General features: G+C 38.3%; 2 protein-coding genes across 6 annotated transcripts in view; one reads left to right on the plus strand and one right to left on the minus strand.

Moving 5' to 3' along the window:
• The window catches only part of CIR1 (corepressor interacting with RBPJ, CIR1), a 43,941-nt gene extending 30,197 nt beyond the window's left edge, over window positions 1-13,744 (minus strand). The window contains exons 1-6 of one of the 2 annotated variants that reach the window (XM_054562365.1): window positions 13,581-13,744; window positions 7,808-7,902; window positions 4,568-4,641; window positions 3,294-3,304; window positions 3,149-3,213; window positions 415-463 (exon numbers count right to left, since the gene is read on the minus strand). In XM_054562365.1, the coding sequence (XP_054418340.1) occupies window positions 415-463; window positions 3,149-3,213; window positions 3,294-3,304; window positions 4,568-4,641; window positions 7,808-7,902; window positions 13,581-13,652 (366 nt within the window). In that variant the 5' untranslated portion in view covers window positions 13,653-13,744. Of the gene's footprint in view, window positions 1-414; window positions 464-3,148; window positions 3,214-3,293; window positions 3,305-4,567; window positions 4,642-7,807; window positions 7,903-13,580 lie in introns of those variants that run through there. The other variant, XM_054562366.1, reaches the window with a different exon arrangement.
• Window positions 13,745-13,773: 29 nt separating this feature from the next.
• SCRN3 (secernin 3) overlaps window positions 13,774-14,677 on the plus strand; it is a 30,817-nt gene continuing 29,913 nt past the window's right edge. The window contains exon 1 of one of the 4 annotated variants that reach the window (XM_054562367.1): window positions 13,774-13,845. The gene's annotated coding sequence lies outside the window, so the exon portion shown is untranslated. Of the gene's footprint in view, window positions 13,851-14,677 lie in introns of all 4 variants that reach the window. The other 3 variants (XM_054562368.1, XM_054562369.1, XM_054562370.1) reach the window with 3 other exon arrangements.

A 14,677-nucleotide genomic window follows, 5' to 3' on the forward strand; every position in this document is an offset into this window, starting at 1 on the left:
GTTGCAACTATTCAGCTACCACTGTAGCATGAAAGCAGCCACAGGCAATCAGTAAATGAGTAAGCATGGCAACGTTCCCAAAAGTGTTTTTTGTAACAAGGATATGGCCCTCTGATGATAGCTTGTCCCAGTTCAAAACAAATAATTTTGCATCTTTTCTGGACCTTGAGCTAATTCTCCAAATTCCTTGAAAACTACAAAAACCATTTTCATTTAAACTTCATTACAAAACTTTGATTTCTATCTTTCAACAATCAGTCTATTAAATTAAATGTTTTCTCTCCTAGTTGTCCTATTATCTGATACAAGTAGAAACCACAGAGCCCCTTTTCACCTTAAACACTTTTTGGACAATATGAAGAAGCACTTATTCAATAAAAATTATTCTAACAGAGTTAAATGTGTGTCACTTGCCTGAATACCAAAGGGCTGATCTCGGATGTTCATGTCATCTTTGGCATATCTATTAAGTAAAAAAAAATGTACAGATACAGTGTTAAGAGTAATTTAATAAACAGCAATTACTCTGAAAAATAGGTTTATAGTTTTAGGCAATTACAAAATGTGTAATAAATATATAGAACTAAAAAATTTATTTAGTATTTCCAGACACCACTTAGTTATTAAGTGTCCAGTCTAATGATTTATAATTTAAAAAAAAGGAAAAGAAAACCTAAAGACTATATCAAGCAAATTGTGTAAGAAAAATCACTGAAAATACCATTTCATAAAACCTAAAGACTATATCAAGCAAATTAATTGTGTAAGACAAATCACTGAAAATACCATTTCATATTAGATGCTGTCTTATAAAAGTATATTTTATTGATTATGCTATTACATTTGTCCCAAATTTTCTCCCTTTTCCCCTCTTCACCCTGTACTCTCCATTCCCTCTGGCATTCTCCACCTTAGTTCATATCTATGGGTCATGCATATAAGTTCCTTGGCTACTCCATTTCCTATACTGTTAACATGCCCATCTATTCTGTACCTACCAATTAGTACTGCTTAATCCCTTCACCTTTCCCTCCCTTTGCCTCTTTTCCCCTCCCAAATGATAACTCTCCAAGATCTCCATATCTATGATTCTCTTTCTGCTTGTTTGCTAAGTTTGTTTTTTAGTTCAATAATTGATGTAAATTTGTTGCCATTTTAATGTTCGTAATTTTGATCTTTTTCTTAAATAAGTCCCCTTAACACTTCATGTAATAATGGCTGGGTGATGCTGTACTCTTTTAGCTTTACCTTGTCTGGGAAGCACTTATCTGCCCTTCCATTCCAAAAGATAGCTTTGCTGGATAGAGTAATCTAGGTTGTAGGACCTTACTTTTCATCACTTTGAATACTTCTTGCCAGTCCCCTCTACCCTGCAAAGTTTCTTGTGAGAAATCAGCTGACAGTCTTATGGGAACTCCTTTGTAGGTAACTATTTGCTTTTCTCTTGCTGCTTTTAAGATTCTCTCTTTATCTTTAACCTTTGGCATTTTAATTATGATGTGTCTTGGTGTGGTCCTCTGTGTCCATCTTGTCTGGGACTCTCTGTGCTTTCTGGACTTGTATTTATTTCCTTCACCAAATTAGGGAAGTTTTATTTCATTATTTTTAAAATAAGTTTTCCATTTCTTGCTCTTTCTCTTCCCCTTTCTGCACTCCTATGCTTTGAATGTTGGTTTGTTTGAAGTTGTCCCAGAAGCTACTTAGCCTATCCTTGTTTTTTTGGACTCTTTTTTCTTTTTTTTCCAATTGAATGTTTTTTCCTTCCTTATATTCCAAATCATCGATTTGATTCTTGGCTTCATCCACTCCACTGCTGGTTCCCTATAAATTTTTCATTTCACTTAGTGTAACCTTCACTTCTGCCTGGGTCTTTTTTATGCTGGTCAAGTACCCAATGAGTAAGTTCCTTGAGCATCCTAATAACCAGAGTTTTGAACTCTGCATCTGATAGCTTATCTCCATTTTGTTTACTTTTTTCCTATAGTTTTGTTCTGTTCTTTCATTTGGGCCATATTTGTCTCCTTGTTTTGGTAGCCTACCTGTGTTTGTTTCCATGTATTAGTAGAGCTGCTTTGACTCCCTATCTTAGTAGCTTGGCCTATTGTAGAAAAGTGCATCAGTAAGTTGGGGCAGAGCCTTAGGTAATTGCCAGTGCAGGGAAACCCGTGTGAACCAGGTTGATGGAGTCTCTAATATGGTGTTGCCACTCTGTGGCTCTGTGTGGGGGAGGGCTCAGAAAAGGGACAGTGGCCGTTGCCTGGCCTCTAGAATTTTTTTCTGGGAAGAAGCTGTCCACCGGCCCACTGTCAGATGCCAGACACTTTAGTTTCTCCCCATGTCTCTGGTGCCCTTCAATCTTCTGCCCTGGTGCTGGAGCCACAAGGGAGCGAGTTTGCATAAGTCCTAAGTCTGTTGCAGGCCCTTTAGAAGAGATGCCTGAGAATCCTGCAGTAACTTCCACCACCCCAATCCCCAACAATTTTTACAACCAGAACTTATGGGGACTTATATTCCTGGCACTGTAACCATGGGCTGGGTGGTCTAGTGCGGGGCTGGGATGCCTCTTTCCCAAGGTATCCCTCCCGATTTTTATCTACCACATGTGGGTGTGGGACTGCCTGTTCTGTGTCTCCTCCCCCTTCTAACCATCTGGATGAACGTGGCTTCTTTAATTCCTTGGTTGTTGGACTTCCAAACAGCTCAATTTTTGACAATTCTGGGTGACAGCTGTTTTGTAGTTTAGTTGTAATTTTTGCTGTGGTTATACAAGGATGGGAGCTGTGTTTACCTACACCTCCATCTTGACTGGAAATCTAGATGCCTTCTTTAGTGAATGAAAAGACAACACAAGATAGGGTATCAGATAAAAAAAACAATTTTTAAAAATCCTTACCTGAAGATATGCTTGTCGATTTTAGAGGAGAAGGATAGGAGAGAAAGAGAAAGAGAAACATCGACTAGTTGCTTTTTGTATGTGCCCCAACCAGGGATTGAATCCACAACCTAGGCATGTGTCCTGACAAGGAATTGAACCCTGCAACCTGTGGTCTACAGACAACATTCTAACAAACTGAGTCATGCGGCCAGGATGGATAACAGATAAATTTAATCACATATATTTTATCTTAAAAGAAAAACTAGTTCTTACTTTTCTCGTGGGGCTCCTTTCTGCCATTCAAATTTGTATTCAGTCTCGCCTTCTGTTTCTTCTTTCTAAAAACATTAAAAAGTCAATTTTTTCATAAAATTACAATCTTTTGCAAGTAAATTCAAACATAGAATATAGTGTTTACCTCTTTGTTTTCTTGATTGCATATCAAAAATATGGGGGAAAAAAAGGAAGATCAAGTTAAAAACCTCATAATAATCTATCATATATTATACTATGATATCATGACATTTAATTGTAACATGTAAAAATTTATTGGTTTAACTTTTTTCCTTCACAAGATAGATTTCAAATCACTGAAGGATAAAATACAAAACTAAATAAGAGACCATATTCAATAAGTGTGTAATTTCTAATTATTAACCTTTTATATAATTCATTGACAGTGAATATTATATCTTCTATTTACAAGTTCATTCAATAAGGAGTAAAGATATATACAAAAATTATTTTAAAATGTACTTTTGCTAATGAGTCTTTTCCTCCCCAGAGAACAAGTCATGAAATATTACTATATTAGACAAATATTTTTAGTATTTACTCTAGTGATTACAGCATTTTCAAAAGTTATTTTACAAAACAATAGCAATTTTAAAAGATAAAGAGCAACTTAAAAAAATGTCTGTCATGTACAGAGTTACCTCAAAGAATTAAAAATGGAATTGCCTTATGACCCAGTGATTCCACTTTTGGGAATTTATCTGAAGAAACCCAAAACACTAATTCAAAAGAATATGTGCACCCCTATGTTCACTGCAGCATTATTTACAATCGCCAAGATTTGGAAGCAGCCCCAGTGCCATCAGTAGATGAGTGGATAAAGAAGCTGTGGTACATTTTATACCATGGAATACTAATCAACCATAAAAAGGAAATTGTACCCTTTGAGACAGCATGGATGGACATGGAGAGCATTATGCTAAGTGAAATAAGCCAGTTAGAGGAAGACAAATACTGTATGTTTTCAGTCATATGTGGAATCTAATGAACAAAATGAACTAACAAGCAAAACAGAGACAGACTCATAGGGAGCAGAGTAACAGCTCAGGACAGGAGTGTGCTGGATAGGGGATTTGAGGGACTGAGCAAAAAAGAAAAAATGAGAAAGAACTCACAGACTCTAAGAACAGTGTGGTGACTGACAGTGTAAGGAGGTGTGGGGGGAGGTGAGGGAGGGTATGGGGAAGGATAAATGGTGATGGACAGAGATTTGACTTGCTTAGTGAACACACAGTACAGTGCACAGATGTGTTGTAGAATTGTGCACATAAAACCTGTATAATTTTGGTAACCAGCATCACCCCAATTAATTCAATTAAAAAATGTCTGTCCTAACATTCTTGATCTTTAGTTGCAAACATATCAAAGACAAAAAAAAAAAAAAAAGAAGATAAGTACCTTTTTTAGCTCCTGGTGGGGCCTCATACATGAAGTTAAGGCCATTCTTTACACGTTCATCTCCCATAAGCAATCTGAATAAAGTAAGACATAAGGTTAACAATTTTATGCAGGAGGAAAAACTTGCAGAATAACTGTCCCCCAACCTCTAAAAAACCTAAGGGAATTAAGGCATTTTTGTTAGAAATAAAGTTCCAAAACTTTACTCCACTCATTATATGACATCTGAAATATCTATGAGTCCACGCTTATATAAATAAATGACTAAATAAATAACTAAATGAGAGGAAGGGAAAATTTTTCTTTCTAGAGGAATTAAAATGAGAAAACAGAGTAGAACGAGCGAAATAAAAAATCACCATTAGAAAACCACAGTAGTAACTGATGCAGGTGGAGATTCACCAATGAATACTAAATTTAATGGGCAGAAGTTCCAGGAGAAGCAGCTTCAGTATTTATTAATTACCATGGCAAAAAAGTAACTTTTTTAAAAGATGAGAATAAACACACTATGCTCTGTTGCAAACCTATTCTTCCACCTACACTATCTCTTTATCAGTCTAACTCAATTATTGACAGTTTCCTGAACACCCTCTCCACTTTCCCACTCTGCTAATCTTTAATAAGCTTTTACTACATGTAAATTAGAGTTTCTCAATGGTGGTACTATTGACATTTTGGATTAGGTCACTGTTTTTTGAGTGGGACTGTCCTGTGAATTGTAAGCTGTTTTTCAGTATCCCTAGTCTCCACCCGCTAGATGCTGGTAGCACCCAACCCAAATTGTGAGAATCAAAAATGTGTCCAAACATTACCACATATCCCCTGGGGGGCAATAATGGTCCTCAGTTGAGAACCCATAATCTAAATCCATATCATTCTTTATAGTTCAGCTTTAATGTCATCTCTTTCTTGAAGCCTTACCTTGTTATTCTAAATGGAATTACTCTGTCCTCTATTAGCATGCTATAGTTTTAAAGCCGTGCCTTTTGAATGTATCAGTTATAATATTCACCATTGAAAACTACATCTACCCCTTTCCAGATTTTTTTGATGGTAGAGAGAAATTATGTTATCTCACATTTAGGCCCTTACAACACCATTTGTTGTCTTGCATAAAGTAAGTACTCAATAAAAGGTAACCAGAATAGATAAAAAGTGAGAAAGGTACTTAAATTGAACTAAAAGTTTTTATTTTTTAAATTTTGCTCTCAATATACAATTTATTTTAAAGAGAGTATTTAGCAGCAATATACAACATATTTTAAAGACAATATTTAGTATTTAGCAGTAATAGTTTAGTACTACTTTGCTTAAGTTCTGTATTTTGACAAAAAGCAGGACAGAGTAGACGTGAGAGTATGATCCATGTAACTGAAGCACTGCTATTCACGTGCTTGATTAGCCAAGAGAAACCAGCTTCAGAGTTAGACTTGCAAATACATATTTAAAATGACAACAGCTTGGTACTTTGCTGGAACAAACCAATGAAGAATTCCAGCCAGAATCCTGCCATTAACAGAACAATGACATGCAGGTCAAGTAAAGACACTTCGCTTCTTGAAGTTGTCTTTGCATTTTTTCATTTCAGTGTATTTTAAAGAAATATCTTTGGGAGAGGTCTCAGTTGTTTGAGTGTAGACTTTTCTTGTTCTAAGCTTTGCCTAAGTTGGGACTTGATCACAGACTGTATATAGAGTCACATCAATATATTTTACGTAAATTATGAATAAGTGGTCATCTACAAATGTGAGTAAAGATAGTTCACAGGGAATAGAATCCTATCATTAAGACATTCCATTAAAAAAGGCTAATATATGAGGTCTGTCCAGAAAAAGTCCAGCCCACTGTTAATATAATGAGAATGGTTTGTGCAACATCAATGTAACCTGGCAGCCAAGGAGAGTAGACTGGAATGTGCATGTACGAACACTGACGACCTCACTGTACTAGTCAGTGGGGGCGGGAGACCCCATTCGGCACGTGTACTATGTGGTTATCGCATTAAAAATGACTGAGCAACTAGAGCAACGAATCTGCATCAAATTTTGCATTAAGCTTGAACATTCCTCCGCAGAAACCATTTTGATGATTCAGAAGGCTTTTCAGGGACGATGCAATGAGTGCAGCACAAACAAGTGTTGCACAGACGCTTCAAAGATGGTCAAGAATCAGTTGAAAGTGATGCATGTTCTGGAAGGCCTGTAACAAGCAAAACACCTGAGGATACTGAATGTGTATGGGCTGCAATAAGCAAAGACTGGCGACTGACAGTGCAGGAACTAGAAGCTGACCTGGGGATTCCAAAATCTACTGTGTTTGAGATTTTGACGTAGGATCTTGGCATGAAATGTGTCGTGGCAAAATTCCTTATGTAGCTTCTGCAACCAGAGCAGAAGGAACATCGTGCTGCAGTTGCTAATAACTTCATTCAAACCACTACCAATGAATAAGATTTCCTCAAGAAGGTCATAACCAGAGATGAATCATGGTTCTACAGCCAGGATCCAGAAACAAAGGCCCAGTCGTCCCAATGGAAGTTGCTTGGTTCTCCATGCCTGAAGAAGGTGTGGCAAAGTCACAGCAAGATGGAGACCATGTTAACTGTGTTTTTTGATTGGGAAGGTGTTGTCCATCTTGAGTACGTCCCTCTAGGCCAAACAATTAATGAGGAGTACCACCTCAATGGTCTTTGTTGGTTGAGAGGTGCAATATGACAAAAACAGCTGCAGCTATGGGTAACTGGCGATCGGCAGCTTCATCACAACAAGGCACCCACTCATGCATCATGTCTTACACAGTTTTTTGATAAAACTTTAAATCACCAAGATGGCTCAACCCCACACCCCCCAAAGCCCAGATTTGGCACCCCGCGACTTCTGGCTTCTCCCAAAACTAAAATCACCTTTGAAAGTGAAGACTTTGAAGATTGTGGATAAGATTCAGAAAAATACAATGGGGCACCTGATGGTATTTCCAACAAAGGATTTTGCAGAGTGTTTTGAACAGTGGAAGAGACACTGGGAAAACTGTGTAAGGTCACCTCAAAATGCTTAGTTTGAAGGGGATTCAGGTGTTATTGTTGTATGTACAATGTTTCTTATATTTTACTCAATAAATGTCTCTATTTTTCATAGTGCATGGCTGGATACTTTCTGGACAGACCTTGTATGATTCAGTAAGGGATCATTCTCATGCAACTGATTATTCTAAAATCACTAGCATAGTGGAATTTCTTACCTATTATCATATGATTCTTGTTCTTTCAGATACTGCTGCATTAATTCTTCTTGCTTCTTCTTATCATACGATATTTTCTGTTCTGCCATCCATACCTAAATAAAGTGAAAAATTGAAATTAAATGGGAAATTTGCTTTCCTTTTATAAAATGCTACTGTATATAGTTTATAAAATAATTCATTTTAGTGATAATGACACCATCACAAAATAACAGCTGAAGTCTGATTTATGCTTTTGTGCAAGTCCTTAGGTCCAACCATTCAAAAGAGCTAAACTTTCAAGCAAAAATGTCAAGCTTGAGAACCACTCTGAGACCTATGGTACAACAGATTTTTGCATTCAGTCCCTGTGTTACTCCAGAGAGGAGAACAATCTCTCTACATGCAATGTCTAGGCTAGAAAACACACAGGGTACAACCAGTAGGGTTAAATAAGGCCCATGGGTACAAAGGGATGTCACTGACACCCTAAGAAAGGACAAATGGAGTTCGAGGAAAAAGAGCTGTGGAAAAAAGAGAAGATACCCCCCCCCCCCAAAAAAGGGAGGGAAGAATGAGGTAGGTCAGGTGTTTCAAAGGCACTGACACCAGAGGCTGAATGAGCCCCTATGTGAAATTCTCAAAACCATAAATGTGGTGAAGGTAAAAAGCTCACACAACTTATGCAAGGATATTTAATCATGTTACTTCCAGGTTGAAAAGTTATCAATGCCTCCCTACCACCTTTAAGACAAAGGACCAAGTATTTGACAACCATTTAACGAAAACAAGTCAAAACTTTTTCTCCAAACATGCTAAGTTTTAAGAAGGTAAATTGGAGGGTAAATACTTACATTGATAAAATTATAATTATTAACTGTGTCCAGATGAGTGTGGGGAAAAATGTGTGAGACAAGACTGCCATTACTCAATTTCAGAAGCAAAAAAAGGGGAGTTGTTAATATTTTAGTAGTGCTGAGATAAGAAGGTTCTATGGGGGCAGTTTGAGACGTGAACAAGTAAGATTAATATGGAGATAAAAGCAAATAATGAAATGAAAAGAGAACCTTCCACGGAGAGAATACACCAGAAATTTATTTTGGTGCAAGTTCCCGAAAGTTTCTTCCACTGACTTCATATTTACCAATGTAATGTGATAGTAGAAGAAAACCCTACACTTGGTATAGGCAATAAAAGACACCTGTTTGGAATTTTCACTGTAGCTTAAAATACAAACTGTTGTAACAGAGAAATGCTTGGCAGAATAACATATTAATAAGAGTCTAATGAATAACATATTACTTCTAACAGAATAACTACCATCTGTTCGCTTCAGATTTTAAGTTATTTTACTTGTCTCAACTGCTCAAGAGCTTAACTACATATTGAGTATCACTGACTGGAATAAAAATGCCTTTAAAGTGCTAAGAAATCTGCTAATAGAAAATCATAAAAACTTTTCTGTAATTTTAAGCTATTTGTAATAAAATGCAAATTATATAAATAATAACAATAAAGTTTGATGTTTGGATAGTGGAAATATGTACAACATAACAAAATAAAGCAAGACAGTGATTAACTTTAGGGAGTAGGAAGGAAGGCAGGTATGATAGAATACAGCTTTGGGTTTTAAAAAGTTATTGGATAATCACAGTTGCCAATGTTATCCATTTCTTGTATATGTACATACTTTCAAAGATGTTGTAATGCACATATACATAAAAGAATATATGGGGTGGGGCAAGAGTAGGCTTACAGTTTTGAGTACATGAAACAGAGTTTATTCTTGTATTATTATTATTGTATTTTCCATACAAACTGTAAACCTACTTTTGCCCCACCCCGTGTAATACATACACATATATTCTCCTCTCTTTGCATATAATGGTAACATATGTTGCGTGTGCACACACACATATACGCAAAGAATATATACAAAATTCTATACCACAGAGATCATTCCCAGATCAGTAAACAAAAAGCCTTTTTGTATTTGGGGCAGGGGATAGAGAGCTGACTATCATTCTGTTGTGGGGCTATAACATCATTTATTTAACCAATCTCTTGCTGTACTAAAGGACATTTAAGAAATTTCCAATCTTTTGCTATTAAAAACCCAGCTGCAATAAATAACCCTGTACACAAGTAACTGACAAGTTAAAGAGGATGTTAAAGAGGATCAAAATTTTGCCAAGAAATAAATAAGGTAAGATATTACCAGCGGAGGCAACAACTCAGTCAAAGGCCCAAAGGTGTAAAACCAGAATTAAGTAGTTTGATATTACTGGAATATAAAATCTGAGGTGGCAGAATGGCAGTAGTGGATAAAGAAGGAAAAAAAAACCTGGAGCCAGATTACTTGGGACTTAATCCTATAATATTTTAATTAGGAGTGGGAAGAGATCAGATTTGTTCTTTGTTGATAGAAACAATATTTGTTGTTTCTATGTCAACAACCCAAATATTCATCGACTGGTGAATGGACAAAAAAAAATGTGCTATATCCACATAATCGAATATTCAGCAATAAAAAGAACTGCAGTACTGATACGCTGTACAATATATATAACCTTTTAAAACATTATGCTAAGCAAAATAAGCCAATATTTCACAAAAGACCACATATTTCAAGATTTACATGAAATGTCCAGAACAGCAAACCCACAGAAACCAAAAGCAGGTTAGTGGTTGCCTGGGGCTGAATAGGACAGAGGATTAAAGACAAATGGGGAGGAAGTGCTACCAGATATGGGTTTGGGGGTGAGGGGTGATGAAAATATTTTAAAATTGTTTGTGGTAATGATTGCGTACATTCATAAATATACTAAAAACCACTGAATTGTGTGCTTTAAATGGGTGATTTTATGGTATGTAGATTATATCTCAGTAAAGCTGCTAAATAAAATAGTTATTCTGATGGCCATGTAGAGAACAGATTTGAGATGGGTCAAGACTGGGTGGCAGAAAACCCATTTAGAAAACCTAACAGTCCAGGTGAGATAGTGAAGGTCTAAGCTAAGACATTGGCAATAGTGGCAAAGAGGAGGTAAGTACTTAAGACATATTTGGGAGGTCTTGAATTTATTAGCTGACTAGATAAACAGGTAATGGGAAAGGGATGAATTTTGAGTTTCTGGCTTGGGTGACTGAGTGAAGGATTGTTACTGTTAGATAGTAGCTAGGAATGAGCAGCCAGAGGGGAGATAAAGGCAGGGCCCTCACCATTACAATCTAACAAAGAACTTAATAAAGGACGCTAGAAGCAAAAGGAAAACATGTCTCAACAGTTAACTCAGCAGTCCTGAGGTCCATTTGGTAAGACTGCCAGGTGTCCCGAGCACGGCAAGCAAAACAGCACAGGAGAAGGGGAGAGTCCCTGAGACTGGGTTGAGAAAAGAAGCTTCTTAACAATCTTACTAAAATTCCCGGGTGTTCTGAGCAGCAAGAGCAGGAATTACACAGTAGGAAGAGGGGAGGCCTATGCTGGGAAAGAGGGCCTCTGTAACAATTTCACTAAGACAAAAAGCCTTTACCAACTGGGAAAGAAAGCCTTTGTAGCTGTACATTATTCCCAAAGTGGGGAAGGAGGAGGAACCTAGAAGCCAGCTAAGGTATATAACCCCTGAACCCCCACAGTCAGCATACTTAGATTAGCTAAGTACCCACTTGTAGCCTTGGCTCAAGTGTATAGAATTAACTTACTAACAACTTTATGGGTGCCTGCCTGCAGCTTTGTGCTCTTCTGTGTTTCATAAATAAACTTGCTAATCTCACTTCCACTACATGTTTGTCTCTCACTTGAATTCATGTCTTGTGAGTGAGTCAAGAACAGAGAGAGGAAGGAGAGCCTCCTGACTCGGGTCTCTCTCTCCCAACCTGCAACATTACTACCTACAGGGTTTGGCAGAAGTAATGCCTGCTTGAGTGGTGGTTGGTAAGGTATAACATAGGTATAATAATTTATAGTTTTAATTTGAACATTTCACCTAAAATGTCATATGGTATGCCTGAGTGTGATATTGCTATGTTACAGAATTACATGCTTATGATTTTGTAATAAAAGATATTGTAATAAAAAAGTTGTGTTATTTGTGCCAGACCCTGCATATATACTATTCATAAGAGACAGTAAGTGTAAGAGCAGATTTTGGATGAAAGAGAAGTTCGATTTCAGATATGTTGAGTTTCAGGTGCCTGTGGGATATTAGGATGAAACTGTCTAGTTTACAGTTGTTTTTGAGGGGTCTCGAGCTAGATGGAGAGACGTGGGGCTGTAGCTTTGAGAGTCATGAGTGAAGAGGGGATAATGAAACTATGAAATTGGATATCACTACTTGGGAAAACATACAGACTAAGCAAGACATAGACCAAGAATGAAACCTTGGGTAACACCTGTACTTCTGGAGCAAGTTAAAAATGAGTACGTGTGTAGGGGCAACTAACGTTTTATTGAGCACCCGCCTATGTGGTAGGCACAGTGTTAGGTGGTACCTTGTTTTAAAGCCTTTACCCTAACCAGAGGTGTCCAACCTTTTGGTGTCTCTGGGCCACATTGGAAAAAGAGCTGTCTTGGGCCACACATTAAATATACAAATGCTAACGAAAACAAACAAAAAATCTCATGTTTTAAGTAAATTTACGATTTTGTGTTGGGCCGCATTCATAGCCATCATGGACTGCATGTAACCTGTAGGCTGCGGGCTGGACACCCCTGCAAGTATGACCTGTTTTGTTGTTTAAGGGATACCCTGAAATAACTGAGGTACAAAGACACAACTTCTTTTTTAAAAGTCAGGAAAAGTAGAAAAACTCACAGAATGCCTCACCAGCATGCCAGAGAATCAATGTTAATCACTACCTCTTTAAAGCTATTTTAAAATGCTACTTACTACTACTGAAAAAAAATAAGTTACTCATTTTAGGTTAAAAATTATTACAGTTAGGGGGCTTCAAACATAATGCCCTGTGTAAGCTTATGAAATATGGTAAGCCTGAGGCGACCAAAATAATCAGAAGCTGATTGCTTAAACCATCGCTTAAAACCATTTATTAAACCATCTTATTTAATCCTCGTAACAATTTCACCAGTCAAGGCAACTGATACTGATTATCCTTAATTTGTAGATTTGGAGATGGGTGTGAGGGATATTAACTATTTTGTGCAAGGTATCAAGGCTAAAAGTGACTGTGCTGAAATAACTAGAATCCGGGTCTGACTCCAATGCTCAGATTCTTCCTATTCCACTTCCGCTTTCCACTTCTACAGCATTGAGCAGTTTTTCGTTACCCAACCTAGTACACATGTAACTGATTACTTAAAAAGCCAAACTTCAGAGGTCATCAGACAGGCGCTGTATTATCGGGTAGAATAAAAGGAGGAGGCAAGCGAGTAATTTTATTTCCGTTTTAAGATCTACCTTATCCTAAGTAAATAGAAAGTTTTCTTTGTACAGAATAGCAGCTCTTCGAAGCAGTGATCCCCGGGATTCGAAAAGGCTAAAGCAGAATCTACCGAGGGAAGTTGTTGGGAATCCCTATTATCAGTTTTCCGATCTTACGGACTTAGAATCTTGCTGAGGGAGCCGACAGAGCAGACCAGGGCTACCTGTTTCCGGGCTGATGCAGAATTAACGTCGAGGACCAGGTTTGTCTACAGGTTTCTCAGCAGGGGAGAAAGTGCGAGAACACGAGGGCTTCAGGCCTGGAGAAGGGATCCTAGAGAACACCAACTCTCATTTCCAGCACCCTTTAGGAACCCAACGGGCCAGCACCCTCCCGCATTACCCTTACTCACTTTTTTGATATTGGATTTGGAGGCGGGATGAAAGTCCTTCTTGCACATGAAATTGGCGAATGATTTCCCCATCTTGGAGAAACTTATACAGAAATCAGCCGCTAGATCTGAGAGCAACGTAAACAAACTCTGCCGCCTAACCGGAACTGCACCTTCCGCGGCTGTCAGGACTTCCGGGTCAAAGGTAACGGCTTCCGAAAACTAACAGCTACACCTGCCCACGTTCGCCTCTTCCCCTTTTCACTTTGGGTTGCTCTGAGGCCAGGTGAGGTGCGCGCACAGGGGAGGGGTGTGCATAGTTAAGGTAGAAAGTAGGAAAACAGGAAGTGCTGCGCGGTCCCACCGAGGGGCCGCTAGGCGGGGTTCCGGATCACAGGAACGCGGGCTGGAGTTTGAACGCCCCGAATGGGGTGCGGAGTGCGGCCTGGGCAGTGGCGCTTCTGCAAGAGGAAGTGTTTGAAGTTCGAGCCCTTTACCTTGTGAACTCAGACTCGAGTTACATCAACTTTTCTGCCCCGATTTTCTCATTCGTGTTATTAAAGTCGTAATTCTCTCAACACGTTGTGAACATGTTTCTGAAAGCAGTGGTGGTAAAGCAAATAAAATAGAATGTCAACGCTACAAGAGCGGGCTGTCCGTATTGTTACCGGCCGTACGGTGCCTAGTGCAGAAAGATGTTCAATAAACATTGGTTGAATGATAAATGCACAGTAGGTGTTAGAAAAGGCTCTCAAGGCTTTCCCTCCGAAATGGGCTAGGTGCCCTTCTAACCACGCTGCATGTTTCCTTAGCTTCCCCTACAACCCTTTAGAGAGATAACTTAGTGCAGCTTATGGCCCTGAGACTCCAGGGTTTTGAGTGGACGGGGCTGCTGTAGGAGATCCGTCTGCCAACTCCTGTTGTGGGCGTGTCTGTGATGCCTTTTGTAAGAAATTCATTCGTCTGCCAAATGATAAGAATAGCTTTCATTTGAGTGTCTTCTATGTTCTATGTAGTGCAAAACGATTTACACATTCTCTTACTAAATTCTCATAACAGCCCTATGAGATAATTACCAATGAGGCAGGAGCTAGAGAGAATAAATAACTTGCTTTGGA

This window comes from Pteronotus mesoamericanus, unplaced genomic scaffold (assembly GCF_021234165.1).
Source record: "Pteronotus mesoamericanus isolate MK-2021 breed Mesoamerican mustached bat unplaced genomic scaffold, CSHL_Meso_final scaffold_651, whole genome shotgun sequence".
In the NCBI taxonomy this organism is placed as follows: Eukaryota; Metazoa; Chordata; class Mammalia; order Chiroptera; family Mormoopidae; genus Pteronotus; species Pteronotus mesoamericanus.